The following is an 18,215-nucleotide window of genomic DNA, read 5'->3' as shown; positions in this document are numbered from 1 at the left end:
TAGTTTTTCTTTCAAAAATGAGAAAGGCCTGGAGCTGGTTTAGCCAGTAAGAGCGCTTGCTCTTGTAGAGGGCCTGACACACAGGGTGGCTCATCATCACCCATAGCTCCCTTACAGAGGGTCCCACACTCTGACATCGTCAGCCACCTGGCACATTCATACGTGCAGGTCAAACACTCATACATAGAAATCTAAAACTTCGTAAGTGAGAAAGATTTCATAAAGCATTTAGTGAGCTAGTTTGGATTCTGTTATTTGTTGTTTTGAGGCAAGGTCTCATTATGTAGCTAAATCAGACTGGCCTCCAAGGTAAGATCCTCCTCCTTAGCCTCTCAAGTGCCGAGCTGACGGGAGTGTGCCAGCATACCTTGTGCCAGCCATGTTTATCGAGTAGGCTAAGAGTAAACGACTTCACTGAGCCCTTCTGTAGCTACACGCGTGTCAAGCACATGATAAACTGACCTAATAACAGCAGTGCTCTAATGGGTTCAGAGCTTTCTAGAACTATGTAATTGTTCTTTGAAAATAGTCGTGGAGCTGGAGGTGTACTCAATAGTCAGATATGCACCTTGCATTTGGGAGGCCCTGGTTTCGATCTGTGGCACCGATGGGGAGGGAGAGGAAGAAAAGAAAACCAAAGATGACAGATCCCCAATACATAAATGTAACCCTTGCACCTGGGCAGTCAGCTAAGGAGCCAGCTAGAGCATAAGCTGTATTTTCTGCACTTCCTGGGCTGGCATCAATGTCACATTACCCTAAGTAGCCATGGTACAGCTCCAGCACTGAAGCGTATCTCACTGGCTTATTTGTATCTCACTGGGTTTCAGCTCTATCTTTAAGAATAGCCAGCGGAGGTGGTGCACACTTGTATTCCCAGCTGTGCCAGAGGCTAAGTCAGGAGGACCAACAATTGGAAATCAGCCTGGGCAACATAGTGAGACTCCTACTTCTAATAAACAGAACAAAACCAACCCATAAAAAAGGAAGACAGAACTCACTGACAATTCTATAGCCCTGATGTAAGTTTTGTTAGTATTTTGCTTTCCTCATTTCTGCCTTTTTGTATGTTTATAGATAAATATTCACTTATAAATGATTACCAAGTTACATGTAAGTGTTCTAAAAAGATACCTGCAAGTGCAGCACTCCTGTAATCCTTTTGTGTTTGGGTAGGGGGGTGGGACAAGAGGATTAGAATTCAAGGTCAGCCTGGGCTAAATAGCCAAATCTTCTCATAATTTTTTTTATGTTCTTAATATTCCCTAAAAGCACATTTAAGTCAGGTGTGGTGGTACACACTTGGAATCCAGCATTGGGAAAAGTGGACAGTCAGGAGTCTAGGGGCATCCCTGGTTATACAGCAATGCCAAGGCCAGCCTGGACAACACAAGACCCTAACCCAACCCTCCTGTGCAGGAAAAAAAATATTTTTCAAGTGACTGATATGTCACTAAAGGATATGGAATATTCTTGCTCTGCATAGCCTATTAATTTTACTTACGGGCTTGGAAGGAGTTTAAGTGTCTAGATTCAAGACCTCAAAATATTCCTCTTAGTATTTAAACTTACTTCTCCCAAGGCCTCCAGCATCAGCACGGACTTCATTCACCCTTCTTGGAGTTAAGGGAGAGCCGGCAGTACCAGGTTCATCTGTTCTTTCTAGGTTTTGAGGTGGCATCACCTATAAGGAATTGTTTGCACAAAATCATAAGCCAAAAAGTTTCTCACACACAAAAAAAAGTTTCTCACTAAGAATACATCACTAGCTGAGTGGTGGAACACGCCTTTTCTCCCTTGGCACTTGGGAGGTAGAGGCAGACAGATCTCTAAGTTCAAGGCCAGCCTGGTCTACTGAGCAAGTTTTAGGACAGCCAGGGCCTCACAGAGAAACACTGGTCTTGGAAAAGAAAAAAGAAAAAAGTAATAGTCTAAGGCAAAAGAAAACAATCTTTGTCTGATTAGTTTTTTCTTAATAAAATTACTAAAACTAAAGCCCTCAGTCTTAAAAAAGATTCAGAACTCATCTTGGACATCCGAACCAGGGTTCCGCACTAATTTGCAGGGTCAGAAGAGCAGCCTCGGTTTTTCCTGTCATGGGAAACTTGAGGGTGCTCCAGGCTCCTTGAGGAACCTGATTATTTCCTCTTTGATACAAGAATAAACTATTAATTACACTGCAAACCCTTGACCTAGCTCCAACCGCTCTCTGTAGCGTGGACTATAAGCAATACTGATGCACTTTCCTTACAGAAAGGTGTTAAGATCTGGTCACAAACCTCTTCACACGTAGGGACTCTGTTCTCGTTATCTCTAATTCTGTCCCACAGTGGGGACTCGGTTTTCCATGCCAAATGGTCTAAAATTTGCTCTTCAATCTGATTGAGGTGTTTGACGACATCTCTGCAAAGACCTTCTTCTGCTCTAATGAATACTTCTATTATCTGAAATAAAGAAAATGCCCCAATTTATTGATCAATAATTACTATGATTTTACATGCAAAAGCATAAAAGCAAAATGAAGCATCTAAATATTTAAGATATTCACACAATTTATCAGAGTCTGCAAGTTTAATAAAGCTACACAAATGGATAATATAAAGTATTTTCTACAAAGCACACCTGTATATTGAGCCTGAAAACAGTACTCTTAGGGGTTGGATGCATGGCTCAGAGACAGAGCATGCGCTTGTATGCTGAAGGCTGTAGGCTACTTTCCAGTATCAATAAAACAGAAATAATACTAAAAATCTCTGAACATGAAAATACTATGGGGCTCATGCCTGTAATCCTAGCTCTCAGAGGTAGAGGCAAGAGAATTAAAAGTTTCAAGTAATCCTTAAGTTTGATGCCCTGTCTCAAAATAAATAAGTAGGATGATAGAAAACTTATTATTTCATGAAAGATAGCTACGATATTAAGCTTTCATAAATAAGAAAGACTGATATACAAGCTATACCTAATTAGTGACATGAATGCTGATTTTTAATAAACTTTTTTTGGCTTTTTGTTGTTGTTTTTGTTTGTTTGTTTTAAGATAGGATTTCACTGTGTAGCCCTGGCTGTCCTGAACTTGCTTTGTAGACCAGGCTGGCCTTGAACTCACAGCGATCCACCTGCCTCTGCCTCCCGAGTGCTGGGATTACAGATGTGCACCTCCACGCCCGGCCTGGATTATTTTTAATTCATGTGTGCCTGTGTATGTGTGTCTGTGTGTGTGTGTGTGTGTGTGTGTGTGTGTGTGTGTGTGTGTGTGTGTTTATCCTTTGTGTATGGATGGGAAGGTGGCCAGCAGATGGTTTTAGGTCCTCTAGACCTGGAGTTGATGTGGGTGCTGGGAACTGAACTCAGGTCCTCTGCAAGAGCAGGAAGCGCTCTTGACTCCTGAGCCTTCTCTCCAGACCATCATCCCCTCTTCCTACCCCTCCACCCTTGCCACTCTCTCTTCTTTTCTACCTGTCTGAGACAGCCCTCAGTATATAGCCCAGGTCAAGTTGCAATCCTCCTGTATAAAAGCTTTCCAAGTCCTGGGTTATAGGTGCAATCCACCACATCTGACCTGCACCCCACTTAGCTTTTCAGTCACAGTAGTCTGCAGTCCTTTGGCAGATGGTGGAAGAAATCAGCTGAATGTTTCAGACAAGAGAAATCTCCCATACTACTGTATATTACAAGAATTTACATAGGTATTAAGACTGTTTCTCCTTTCTTCCTTACATAGAGATTATTACATATTTAATACACTTATATATTTAATGTGAAAAGGGTGGGTAACAAGTTGTTGGTGTCATCCATATCACAGTATAATTTTTAAATACCTTATAAAAATGATAATGTGGTACATCAAATACTTCAGCAATAAATGGAAAATTCCCAGGAGGCTTATAGGAAAAAGTGACAACCTCAAGACAGCAGGCCAAGAGTGACCTATGGAATGCATCTTGTTCCAGAACACCCTATAAAACAAAGGAACATTTAGAAACAGTAGCCTACTCTGAAAACATATTTCATATCCAGTCAGTTTAAATATACTCACCTTTTATTAAAATACAGGTTAAAGGAATATACAAGAACTTTCAAACCCGTATGCTATGAAATACTTTTAAAAGGTATTTTAAGACGATGAACAACAAGTGTTTTGAGGATATGAGAAAACTGCAACCCAGGTATTGCTGATGGGAATGTAAAATAGAAAATGCTGCTATTGAGCAGTATAGTGGCTCCTCAAAGTTACACTTAAATTACAGTCTGGGGCTAGGGCTGTTGCTCTGTGGTAGAACACTTGCCTCGCCTATGTGAGGCTCTGGGCCCAATCTCCAAAACCTCTGTATGACACACAGCAGTTCTTACTCTAGAAAGGACCAACAGCAAGAACTCAAAACCACGCCCCCCACATCAGCATTCACAGCAGCATTGTTCACAACAGCCAAAGGCACAATGATCCGCTGTCTACCAACAAAGGAGCCACAGGCACAAAGTTCAAACACAAGGAGAGAAGCAGTAAAACTTGCTAGAACATAGATAAAGACAGAAAGCCAAGCCGCACACAAAGGACAGATATGATTCCAACTACCTAAGGAACCTAGAATAAGTAGACTCAAAATGCTGGAAAACAGTGCACAGAGGGCTGAGAGAAATCTGAGCAGAAAATTAGTCTCTAAAGGGCGTAGGATGGAGGAGACAGTGACCATAAACCACTGCTAATGTACTTTGAAGTGTAACCTGCAAGATGATTAAAGTGCTTTAAGTGTATTTCACCTTAATAAAAATATTTTAAGCCAGGCAGTGGTGGTGCACGCCTTTAATCCCAGTACTTGGGAGGGAGAAGCTTGCCATCTCTGTGAGTTCAAGGCCAGCCTGGTCTACAAAGTTCCAAGACAGTCAGGGCTACACAGAGGAACCCTGTGTTTTGAAAAAAAAATTTAATAGATAAATTTAGATGAATATACAGGGACCTACTTAGTATTAGTCCCTAAATTGTAGCTATGGTTTCTATAGAATTTAGTGTTTTTCACATACCCAGTTAAGTCAGCTAGCTCCTTTAGTGCATACAGACATACACAAACAACTATATTATTATAATATATAGTATATTTTAGTAAAAAATAAATAAAGGCAAGGGTCTAGAGCCGGCTCCCTGGTTAAGAATGCACCACTTGGGCTGGAGAGATGGCTCAGAGGTTAAGAGCACTGACTACTCTTCCAAAGGTCATGAGTTCAATTCCCAGCAACCACATGGTGGCTCACAACCATCTCTTCTGGCCTGCAGGCAGAATGCTGTACACATAATAAATAAATAAATCTTTAAAAAAAAAAATGCACCACTCTTTGGTACCCTGGTGCCTATGGATGCCAGAAGAGGGCGTCAGGTGTCCTAGGACTGGAGTTACAGAAAGTTGTAAGTTACCATGTGCGTGCAGGAAGTGAACCCAGGTCCTCTACAAGAGCAGTCTGCGGTTTTAATGCTGAGTTACCTCCTCAGCTCCAAAATCAGCACTCTTAGTTGTAAAGGTTTCTCCTTTTAATCAATGTGAGATGAAGGCAGATGCCACGAGGTGCACTGTGGTGCTTTCACGCCCTGCTGCGCTCCACAGCTCATGTCCCTCGCTAGGCTAATTTCACAAACTGGACATTTCCAGTTCTCCCTAGCTTCATCTTTGTAAGAGACTATTTTAATTGCCACAAAAAACAAACAAACCCAAAAAAAACTATGTACAGTTGCAAGACATTAATTTTACAAGACATTTCATTGGTTTATTTAAGATCATTTTGGAAAAAATCCTTTTTTGTGTGTGATAGTCCCCAAGGCCTTGCAATGCTAGGTAGTAATAATGAAATGAAGTTCATCCCTACCCTTTGTTTTTTTTGGTTTTTGTTGTCTTATTTTACTTTTAGACAGGATCTCACAGAGTTTCACAAGATGGCCTCAAACTTGGTACAAAGCCCAGGTGGCCCTGACACTAATTCTCCTGCATCAGCCTCCAGGGCAGCATTAAATGAGTTCACTGTCTTCCTTCTATTAGGCTTGTACAAAATCTCTGTATTATTGAGCAGCTCAGCTGAAGCTGGAGTGTCTGAACAGTTGTCTACTGCGGTGCCAAGGATGACAATGTCACCCATAAGAGCTGAGGAATACCTGGCCCCATTTGGTGCTACTGTTTTAGATACCATCTGGGGAAGATCCAGGAAGTGTGGCACTGTGGGCCATGTATGTCACTGGGGGTGGGCCTCACAGCTTCAAAGCCTCACACCGCCCCCAGTTTGCTCTCTGTCTAGTGCTTACACAGTTGAAGATGTGAGCCCTCAGCTTCCTTTTCCTGTCACTGTGCCTTCACTCAGCCATCATGAACGTTAGCCCTCTGGAACTTTAAGTGTATTTTATTACAACAATAAGTAAGTAATTGATACATCTACAAAGTCCTTCTATTCTAAGATCCATGTTATGATGTATGGCCTGCTACAACAAGAATCTCTCCCTTGTTGCGTTCCACACCCCTCACATTGTTAGGGTCAGGTCAGAGGGCTCCACACAAGTTTCCTTAGCTGCTAATCATAGCCCCTAAAGGCACACATCTTTTCTTTGTAATGGCCTTTCGTTGCTGGGTAGGGTGGAATGAAGCTATGTCTTACTGTGTTGATCAACACAGTATTACTGTACTCACAGATAAATCCATGTCTCCCAATCTTTTTTGTTCTTGCTCAATAACAGATTCTAATACTTTATAGTAAAGCATTTCTGCAAAACGAAAATGTTTGTTGGCAATTTCTGTTGAAAAAAAAAAAAAGCACACAATTAAATAGAAGTAAATATCATGGAAAAGACTCATCTCTCGTTTCTCTATCCACAAAATAAAATCTAAAAACCAAATCCATATTTTAATTAATTTTATTTATTTAATGTATATGGGTGTTTGTTTGCATGTATGTCCATGTACCATGTGTGTGTGGGTGCTCAAGGGGTCAGAAAAAGGCTTCAGATTCTATGGGATCAGAGTTACAGATGGCGGTGTGTGTGAGTGTGTGTGAGTACCAGGCATTGAACCTGGGTCTCCTAGAAAAGCCATTACTCTTAACTGCTTAGCCATCTGTCTGACCCAAACCCATACTTTCTATAGTTGATGTTTCAATTATTCCTAAAAGTTTTCAATATTCCTTTTTTCTCCTTTTTCCCCGAGCCAGGGGCTCACTCTGTAGCCCAGGCTGGCCTGTAACTCTCATCACTACTCCTGCCACAGCCTTCCAAGTACTGGGATTATAAAGTGAACTCCACACCTTTCATGTTAACAATCTCCCGATCTTCTAAAACCGACATGAAAGCAGCACATAAAGAACTTAGTAACTCTATATTAACGTACACACTTTATCATTTTGAACACAACAGCTCTATGCTGTCAGGCTTGGTGGTGGAAGCTCTTCAAAGACCTATGTGTTTAAGCCTTGGTGCCCATAATGGCCTGTGGGGAGGTGGTGGGACCTTTAAGAGACGAGGTCTCAAGAGAAGTTTTTGGGTTTTTTGTTTTGTTTTGTTTTGTTTTTGTTTTTTGTTTTTTCCTGAGACAGGGCTTCTCTGTTACACAGAGCTCTGGCTGTCCTGGACTCTTTATAGACTGGCCTCAAACTCAGAGGTCCTCTTGCCTCTGTCTCCTGAGTGCTGGGGTTAAAGGCGTGTGCTACCATGCCTGGCATTTTTTTTCTTTCTTTCTTTCTTTTTCTTATGGTCTCCAGAGTAAGTTCCAGGACAGCCAGGGGTACACAGAGAACCCTGTCTCCAAAAAAAACAAAACAAAACAAAACAAAACAAAACAAAACAAAAAGTGCCAAAAGCTGTTAGACTAGACTTTGTTTCTGAAAAGGGTCCAGAAATCACCTCACTGACAGAGAAATGGACAGTTACACATTAGCCTTCAATTTAAAGTTCTAAGTTGTTCTTCCTCTTTCTGACTCCATGTAGTCAGATGAGAACGTGAGGAGCAGCCTGGACAATAGTAGATCTTACCTTTGCCACAATCACTAGAATTCTCATCTGGCTGGCAGTGCTGAGAATATACTTCATACATTTCTTTCAGTCTGTTAGCAATAGCCTGAGTGGGATCTCGGGAACATGACCTACAAAGTAATATGAAATTATCTCATGATCACAAAGAGACATAATGTCTAAAACTATAAATTCATCAACATAAAATGCATTCAACAGATACTATATACTTCGTAAAAAAAGAAAGTCCACTTTCGTTTCGAAGATGACAGCATTACTATTTCGTGGTGGCAGAAATATTTCCTGTGAGGAGCTGTTCACTTTACTGCACTAAGCTCAGCAGGCTTGGTCTGCAGCTCACCTGATGCTGTGACTGACCCCACAGCCTTATATATCCTGTCACTGACAGGAAGCAAGCTGCCCTCAGGTGACTGTCTAGTGGGCAGCAAAACTTCTAAGAAATAGAATGACGGTAACAGAACCTGTGCTGCAAACACAGAGAAGCCAAATGACGTTTATTCATTGACTTTTAAATCTTTATTTGTATGTGGAGTGTGTGTATGTGTGTATGTTCAAATACTTATGGGCACACATGTGTGGAGACCTGTACGTGTGTGTGTATGTGTGAAGCTGGTGATCAATGTCAGAGGTTATGTACAGGTTGTAAGAATGAGTTGCTCACTGGGAACCTTGTGATGAATGATTGGCCAGGGTGACTGGTCACCTGGCCTCGGGGCCCCGTCACCGCCCTAGCACTGAGGCTACAAGCCTGTGCTGCCCCATGCTGATTTTTGCATGGGAGCCAGGGATAAAAATCAGATTCTCATAAAAAGCAAATACTTTACAAGTTGAACCGTCTCCCTCACCCTCTTTTTCATTGATTTTTTTTTATTAGTAATATATGTTCAATGCAGACGCATCATACACGCTCTTTTCCCTTTGGGGCTTTTACAATAACTGCTTTAATTTGATCACACACACATGTGCGTCAGAACACAGTAAAAAAAAAAAAAAAAAAAAAATGATGCATGGTCAATAACGCCTTGAGGAACCGAGAGAAAGCCTCCAGGAAAAAAGGCCGAGGGCCTGTTACCTCAGGTGTACTTTGTTCCCTGTGTTGTTCTTAGAGGTGACTTTGTGCCTCCTGTGACAAACATCTATGTTCAATTTATAAGACATGCTTACTCTTTTAGATGTTGGAAAAAAGCTACAGAACCCAACCTGGTCAATGCACTCTGAATCCAGCCTTCTGGCTTGCTTTTGTACTTTCCAGATATTATCTATAGTACATGCCAGCCAACTGGGTTCCAACTGCTCTGTCTTCTAAGAAGTTCTGGGAAAGGCTGCTCTGTTGAGATTTAGCCTGTGCTTACTGGCGTTTATTTACATGTTTTTCTGATCTTGTTTTGGGGAACTCAGACAACCTTCCTTGGATCATCACTGTTTTTGTTATATTCGTGTATAAAGTACACTGAAACTAAATCCACTCCATTCTTACAGGCCCTCAGATCCCAGTCTGGCAGATGAGATCTGTCTGCACAGGTTGGCTGAAAGGTCAACACATATATGACCAAATTATAACAATTATGTATTTAAACAACTATGCTTTAAATTAATCATATACATGAATATAAATTAAGTATATATGATCAAATACACATTACAGAACTTTAGCCAGTTTATAAATTATAAAGAAAATAAGTGTCATGCTTGTGAGACATAATCAGAAATAGATATGTAATATACTACCAGAAATTTAATTATGAGCATATATATATACTAAAAGTTTGCCTCTCCCCCCCCCAAAAAAGGGCTGGTTTTACCTAACATCTACTGGCAATATGCAATCCCACTAATAACACCTATGGTTAAAGCTGTCTTAACTAAGCGAGGCGGTGGTGGTGCACACCTTTAATCCCAGCACTTAGGAGGCAGAGGCAGATCTCTGTGAGTTCAAGGCCAGCCTAGTCTACAGAGTGAGTTCTAGGACAGCCAGGACTACACAGAGAAACCCTTTCTTAAAAAAACAAAACAAAAAGATGTCATGACTACAGATTATAAAATTATCCAAGAGACAGCTATAATATAGGCTTTTATCACATACACACAAAAGCTTCTCTCAGCTACTCCGGAAGCTAAGGCCAACCTGGGCTACACGGTGAACTCAGGCTGAGCCTCAGCAACAGAGACACCGTTTCTGTTTTTATATGCTTATAACATGGCCTCACTCTGTAACTCAGTATAGTCTTGAACTTGTGATCCTCCTGCCTCAGCTCTAAGTGTTAGGATCAAGGCCATGGGCCTGGTCAAGACCTTATTTTAAAAAAGAAATTAATTACTCCTTTGAAGCAACATCCAGATTTGTGTTTAGCAAAACTAGGTGCTATAAACCTAGTCAAACTGACACATGGAAGAAGCTACCGTATTGCATATAATTCACAAAGCCATATCTAAGTATTAGATTCCAGAGACAGGTTTTCTTATTTTCTTCCTAAGGAAGCAGATAATACACTCAGATTATGTGTCGTGGGTTCACAGGACTGTGCACACCCACATCCCCAGAATGTTTTATAAATTGCTCGCTACCAATTAATTGAAAAATCAAAAATAAAATGCTTCTAAATTCAGGGCAAATAAAGGCCATCTGAAAAATATGACTTAGGGAGACGCCACAAAAGCCTGGATTGCCTGGTGTCAATCATAATCAACTTAAGAATAAAGACAACTGTGAAAATGTAAAGGAAGTGATCAATCCTCCACGAAGCCCAATGAGCCTAGCTAGCTCTGGATGGAAATCATTGAGGTTTATAGATAATGTCTTCTTTATCTGACACTCCCAGGAAAAGCCAGTGTTGTAGAGGATCTGTACCACCAAACCATCAAGTCTTAGGAACTTTGGAATCAGCTTTCTCAAATCAACTTGCCAAAGTCACAGAAGGACAGGATGTAGCTTAGCCGGTGGACATGCATGAGGCCTTGAGTCCCACCAGCACCTCTCGAACTGCTGCTGCAGGCCTGTGATGCCAGCACGTGGGAGGTGAAACAGGGGACTCAGAGGTCTCAGGTCATCCCCTGCTACACCTGTAGCTACACTTAGAGGCGAGCCTGAGGTACGGAAGCCCTTGCTTCAAAACAAACAAGTTTTTCAGTCTTGAAAGGTCATTGCTGTCCCTCTCAGAGTGGAAAAAGCAGAGGAGCTAGAAGTCCTTCCCAGCTTACAGTGTTACGCAGCTCGCAGAAAGCAGTCCGCTGACGCACTGAATGCCCTCAGGCTTTTCCAGGTGAGCTGCCCTCCAGAATCTTGTTCAAGGCCATCAGCCCATCGTCACTGACACTCTGCCTCCTTAACAGTGTGAGGGATTTATAGCCACTGCTGTACCATCCCCACTCTTAGAGCAATGCCCCCTCTAGCTTGCAGGGTTCCAGCACGAGGAGTAAAGGAGAAGTTTCTCTCTATTGCAGTCCATACCATGCAGACTGTCCACAGGTCCACCAGTAGGAGGTCACAGGCAGCAGCTGGCTGTAAGAACTACTCACAGCGTGCAGCCTCCACTCAAGAGTGAAGAGACTGTGCTGTGGTGTGCGGCTCTTGGTGAACTACCAGGAGTTCACTGACCCCTCTGGCTCACAAAGGCTGCTCTTCCCAAGTTTGAGAAAGTGCTCAAGACTTCAAAATACACTCGTGTTTGCAGAGCAGAGCTATCAGTGTTTTGCTAAGAGGCAAGCGGACATATCTGGCTGGTCTATTTGAAGGTAAAAACCTCTGTGTGGGCAGCTCTCGTAGCAACACTGGGCTTTGAAAGAAGTGCCGAGTTTTCATGCCCGCATATCACAGGAGTACAGGAAGTCTGTCAGAATCATCATCAGTCTCTTTTAGCCTACAACATGTTTAGGATCCTGCCTGTACACTCCAAGGCTCCGGAGAGGGGGGCAATTAAAACTGTGTCCATGCCACTGTGGTTGGTTTCAGTCACTCTTTTGCTAGAGTTTTTGGTTCTGAAAGCATTTTCTCATCGTATCTGAAGATGAAGCTTGGTGTGAGGAGAGGACACTGCCTTGTGAACTCCTGGAATCAAGGATCCCTGGTCAGAGCTGCTCGTGTTGGTTGGCAGTGTCATGGCGGCGGCAGCATCCAGAGTGTTCCCTAGCAACCTCATCTCCTCCCACACAGATGAGGCTCAATTTCTTGGCCAGATTTAACAACGAGAAGAAACTGCATCAACTTTGAGACCATAAGGAGTGGTTTCACTGAAAGACATCTTAGCTGACATAGAGGAATTTAGACAACAGAAGACCCAGTAATAGTTTAAGCTTTCACCAGTTAAGCTTCCTAACACAGTGAAATGCATCTTCAATTAAATGTAAAACCTTTCATAAAAAAAAAAAAAAGACAACATGTGTGTGTTATCCATGTCTAATATACAACAATTATGCCCCAAATTCCGAGCTAGCACAGTGCATATGTGGACCATATGCCTTTGAGTCCACCCTGAGACAGATACAGAAGTACATGCTATGGTCCCAACACTTGGGGGTAAAGGCAGGAACAGTAGGAGTTCAATGTCATTTGTGGCTACTTAGAAGGTTGAGGTCAGTTTGGGTCTAATATACATTTTTTTCCTAGTCTTCCTTTTATCAGTAGTTTTGAATGGGGTCCCAAGTATATAAGTATATGGTTGTTAGTGGAAGAACAGGGGGCAGAAGCAAGTGTTTTATTTTGTTTTCCCAATTTGTTTTGTTTTGTTTTGTTTTTCTACTTTTGTGTGAGAATTTTTTGTTTGTTTTTCAAGATAGAGTTTCTCTGTGTAGCCCTGGTTGTCCTGGGACTCACACTCTGTAGACCAGACTGGCCTCAAACTCAAAAGATCCACCTGCCTCTGCCTCCCAAGTGCTCAGATTAAAGGTGTGCATCCCCACCACTCTGTTCATGAATTTTAAATATAAATAGAGAGATGTAAAGTATTCTTGCAAGTCAAATGTTATTGTGATCAGGTTTCAGCAGTTCAACCTCATAACAATTACAAAAAGCATTTCTAGTTAGGAAAAAATATTTAGTCTCGCTTGGTGTCATATGTTCATAATCATAGTTCGTAAGAGGCAGAGGCTGGAAGGTCTTAAGTTTAAGGCCAGTCTGGTCTACATAGTGAATTCCAGACCAGCCAGGGCTATATAGCAAGGACATTATCTCAAAGAAAACAAAGGGAGAATAATAACACAACAACAAAGCTCGTGAAACAAAATTAAAAAACAAAACAAAACAGGTTTATAACAACTAGAATAACAGACTTCAAAACAAAACAAGTTTGTAACAATTAGAATAATAGATTTGCTTTTTTCTGGATAATGCAATTTTTAAGTATGTAAATTTCCTTGCTAACAGCAACTACACAATGTTTTTGGTAGGTTTATTGTACAGCAGACTCTATCCATTAACTATATTTTTTCAGTTATGTAAGCATGTGTTTTTTGCTTGGTTGTATGGGCTTCTGTTTTAGGTTTTGGTTTTGGGGGGTGGGGCTTGGGGGTCAATGAGGCTTTTTAAGCCTGGGTTTTATTTAGTCCAGGCTGACCTCAAACTCATATGGTGGAGGATGACCTTGAACTCTTGACCTCTTGCTTCAACTTCCAAGTACTAGGATGTGGGCATGTGCGGGCTCAAGCACGTTTTCTGTCAGTCTACTGTGCTATTTAAATTTGCTGCTAACAAACGTAAGTGATTTTTTTAAGGCAGATATATGGGGGGTCTTCTAGTAGTTGGTGTCTCCTACAGCACATTAAATAAACCTGAGCAGAGAAGACTGTCTTCTACTTACATGTCGGCTTAAATTCTGTTTATTTATTTGCTTGTTTATTTTTGAGCCAGGGCCTCACTTTGTAGCCCCGAGGAGCCTTATCTGTGTGACCTTCCTGTCTCAGCTTCCTGAGTCATGGGATTACAAGCAAGTGCCAGCATGCATGCCTACTTCATATTTTACATTTCTATGCCATTTACTGACTAATGAGACTAACTGTGCAATCCATGTAAAATTGTTAAAGGGCAGCTTAAAGCACTGGTACTGAAAAACTAAGGTAAGAAGTTGAAATGTCAACAACTAACTCTTGGAAAGCAGACCCACCTGAGCATCTGCTCCAGCTTCTCACTGGGCGCGTTCCTGAGGCCGGTCAGCATCGTGTGAAGACGACTCAAGCTATGTGCAGCTGTGGAGACGGGGGTCACACCAGGGCTGTTCTCCTGAACATAGCTCACGCCAGTCAGTGGTGTGCAGACTCTAAGTGCTTTAGACTAGAAGAGAAAATATGTACGTTTCTTCAAATTAACAAATAGGAACTCAAGACAATGCGACTTTCTATCTGTATATTTTTGCATCTCACGCATCACCATTTTGGGAATTTAAACATAAGTCCACTCAAAGCTTCCATTATCCAAATATGTGTTAAAGGACAGTACATACTCTAGGCAAGTACAAGTTCTGTTAAGTAAACCGTAAAGAGTAGGCCCGTGCCAGTGTAGGGCAGAGCGCAATGGCACAGTGTATGCTCACACACACAGCTTCTAAGTCTCTACTAGCTCTCCTTGAATGGAAATCACACTTGAAAACATTAAGAACATCACTCTCAATGCTGAAAAACATGATTTCGCAGCTTTAATCCACTGCTGTAGACTGACGTTCAAAGATGGACACATGAAAGCACTGACTTGAATCTGGCCTAAATGAAAATCAATGTGTCCAATTTGCTTCAGAAGGTAAACACTGAATGAATGAATGAATGAATGTGATGCAGTGCAAGTCCTCATCCCTCTCCCCTGACTTTAGTTCCTAGAATCCACAGCCAGTTTTCTCCTCAAGTACATAAGCCTTTAACGGAACAAGTTAGCCAACATTCTTGAATATATAGATGACAAATATGTGACTTTGTGACAAAGAATTTAAACATGAATACATATGCTAGAAAATCAGCTTTTCTAATTTTTCAAAGAAACTAAAGGTTAAGTTAGCTTGAAGTGTTTTTAATATTCAAAATTCAGCAATTATCCCTAAGTGCTGAATGCACTCATCCTAGACTTTGAAAAATGCCTAGCAAATTCTTTACTTGTAACAGACTATTCAATTCTCAGGACACCGAGAAACACAAGGCGCTCACTCATAGAAGTGAGGACACCTTCTATATGTCTTAAACAAGAGCAGAGCTGTTTAAAGGCAATAAATGGCCTGGGTGGGTTAGGTACGCGGAGAGCTGTACTCCTGGGCTTTCTCGCAGCACCCGCCTGCCCTGTATGTAAAGCACTACCTACCTGTACTGTGAGCCACAAATGTCCTGGGTGCACATCAAGAAGCAGCAGCCAGCAGCACGTAAGACAGTCTCAGCCACAGGCAGCAATGGGCTCATAGAAACTAGGTGTGACAACCACACCTTCCTGTTCAGTCCTCAAGGGCAGCATGAGGCTTCCCATTGTTGTTGCACTGAGGAAGGGCTTAGTGTCACAGTCCCTGTGCAGTCTCACTTATGGATACTTTCCTCTAACTCAGGTCTGAATACAGAGCTGATATAAAAACACTAGGCCAGGTGTGGGGGCACACGCCTTTAATCTCAGCGCGCAGAGGCAGAAGGACCTCTGTGAGTTTGAGGCCAGCCTGCATAGACGAGGACAGACTCGGGTAACAGAGAGATCCTGTCTCAAAACAGCAACCACCACCACCCACCAAAAACCCAGAATATACCTTCTCCCAATAGAGACAGGGTTTGCTGTGCTCCAGAACTCTGCCTTGAGGTCAGTGGACCTCAACCTTCCTAATACTAAACACTTCCTCGTGTTGTGGTGACCCCAGCCATAAAGTTATTTCCACTGCTACATCATAACTGTAAATTTTCTACTATTATGAATTATAATTTAAACAGTTTTGGAGATAAATGTTTGTCAAGGGGTCGCGACCCACACATGAGAACGCTGCTTTAGATATTCATTCTTGAATGATTCTCACTGCTGGAAATCTTCACCTCATGATTGTAACCACCCACACCCTGGTGACTCCAGGACATACAACGACAACCGCAACTCCTCCCGGAAGCTCCAGCAATATGTTTCTAAACCACGCACTCAGTGAGTCACCTAGGATCCCCCCCCAGGACACCTCAGATGTGACCTGCTAACAACCCTCACTTTTAAATCCATCTCAGACCCGCCCTTCCCTCTTGAGGAATGTCAACAGTGAAATTGTAGGGATAACTACTACATAGCAAGCACTGCACATGGCACGGCTCGCAGCCTTCCTGGAGCCTGTTCTGTAATGCAGAGAGGCAGAGCAAAGAGTTCAATTCCTTACTACCCTGCAGTCTAGTACTAAGAGAACCAGCGGCAGAGTAAGAGGAAGGGAAGGCTTGAGGATGGGCTATGCTGGGCTGCTATTTGACAGGAGTCAGTTTATCAGAGACCAGGAAAAAAAAAAATTTAGTAAGCCAGTCACATGAGTATCTTGCAGAAACATGTGTAGGCAGAGGCAACAATGAGGACACGGCTTCGAGCTGGTAGCACGGTGGCACATCTAAAGAGTGAAATAAGAGGCGGAATGGGTGGGGACAGGAGATGAGTACACAAGTGACAGGGCCAGATCACTGCAACCTCCCAAGCATCTAGAAGGACTTGCCCTTGTATCATTCACCCAATGGTCACATCATTGGCTTATTTCTTTGATACCATAATCCAAAGATCAGTAAGTCCTGTGAGTGCTATCTCTAAAATGTGGTCCAAATAGAAATGTTTCTATAAACCAAGCCACCATACACTATCAAGAATTATTAAAATACCCTCTTTACATCCTCTTGCCTGGACCCACCTGTTGCAGGATATTTGATCCATTGTGATGCCCGAGATTGTGAATTGTAAAAATCTGTCATTGATGCCACTGTGATCCCTGAGACTGAACTGTAAATTCCTGTTTCTTGTGGCTGAGCCCTAACACACCTGTACTCCAAGAGCTATCTGCACACAGGATGTGAAAAAACTAAGCCTAGGTCAAGAGGTGGAGCAAGAAATCAGCTGACAGGGATTAAAGAGTAGGAGGGGCTTTCTGTTGAGTATTTTTTCTGGTTTTTTTTTTTTTTTTTTTTTTTTTTTTTTTTTTCCGAGACAGGGTTTCTCTGTGTAGCCTTGGCCATCCTGGACTCACTTTGTAGACCAGGCTGGCCTCGAACTCACGGCGATCCGCCTGCCTCTGTCTCCCGAGTGCTGGGATTAAAGGCGTGCGCCACCACGCCTGGCTCTCAGTTGAGTATTTAAGATTAAGACAGCATGTAGAAAAAGAAGGGGTCTTTGGTGCTTTAGCTCTTTGGGTCTTGGGATTTTAGCTCTTTAGCTTCTTGGCCTTTGTCTTTTTGGCACTTTGATCTAGAAAGCCTTTGGCCTTGGGCTATTTGGCCTTTTCCTCCTGGGCTGTCAGCTGAGCTAGTGAGCCTTTTGGGGCTTTTCCATCATGACTTGAGCTGAGTACCAAAGTCAGCTGGGTGCTTTCTCTGCCTCTCTGAGCTAGCAGGTTTTCCACCACAGCATCTGGCTACTGAGTCTTCATTGGTAAGATAGAACAATCTGGGATTTTCAATTAAAACAACACCGACCCCCCCTTCCAGGACCTTTAAAAATGTTCATTAAATCACATATGGTCATCTTCCCAAATACTCTCTTGCAAGCTTTCATCTCAGTTACTGCCAAAGCCCTTACAATGGCTTCCAAAGACTAAATGACCTGCTGTCTCCTACTCCGTGAGCTCTTATCTTGATAGGCTCTTCCCTCACGTACTGAGTTCTTTTTTTTTAAAGATTTATTTTACTATTATGTATACAGTGCTATGCCAACACGTACACCTGCAGGCTAGAATAAGGCATCAGATCACATTACAGATGGTTGTGAGCCACCATGTGTTTGCTGGGAATTGAACTCAGGACCTCTGGAGGAGCAGTCAGTGCCCTTAATCTGAGCCATCTCTCCAGCCCATGTGCTGAGTTCTTACCACACAATCTTCTCACCATGCCTCCTCTGTAGTTGCTACTCTCCTGGCTTCAAATAAATTTCCCTGTCTATGCCCAAGGCTTGCCACCTCAATTACCTCAGCAGCCTATTAATACTAACCCCTCAAAGACATTTCTAGTCACCATATCTACAGTGGCCCCCAAGGTCCATCTATTCTGTCCCACTCGCAATGCTCTGTTATCAATTTTATTTGTCGTCACTCAAGGTATTATATGT

The 18,215-nt window shown here is 42.3% G+C and overlaps 1 protein-coding gene across 1 annotated transcript in view; it reads right to left on the bottom strand.

Moving 5' to 3' along the window:
- Rbl2 (RB transcriptional corepressor like 2) overlaps positions 1 to 18,215 on the bottom strand; it is a 56,022-nt gene that overhangs the window by 19,111 nt on the left and 18,696 nt on the right. The window contains exons 9-14 of the mRNA XM_051169199.1: positions 14,092 to 14,258; positions 7,997 to 8,106; positions 6,663 to 6,766; positions 3,819 to 3,956; positions 2,280 to 2,444; positions 1,573 to 1,684 (exon numbers count right to left, since the gene is read on the bottom strand). Of these exons, the coding sequence (XP_051025156.1) occupies positions 1,573 to 1,684; positions 2,280 to 2,444; positions 3,819 to 3,956; positions 6,663 to 6,766; positions 7,997 to 8,106; positions 14,092 to 14,258 (796 nt within the window). The remainder of the gene's footprint in view (positions 1 to 1,572; positions 1,685 to 2,279; positions 2,445 to 3,818; positions 3,957 to 6,662; positions 6,767 to 7,996; positions 8,107 to 14,091; positions 14,259 to 18,215) is intronic.

The sequence above is a fragment of the Acomys russatus genome, chromosome 26 (genome assembly GCF_903995435.1).
Source record: "Acomys russatus chromosome 26, mAcoRus1.1, whole genome shotgun sequence".
Taxonomy (NCBI): domain Eukaryota; kingdom Metazoa; phylum Chordata; class Mammalia; order Rodentia; family Muridae; genus Acomys; species Acomys russatus.
Note: the sequence above shows the minus strand (reverse complement) of the source record. Positions and strands in the feature narration are given on the sequence as shown.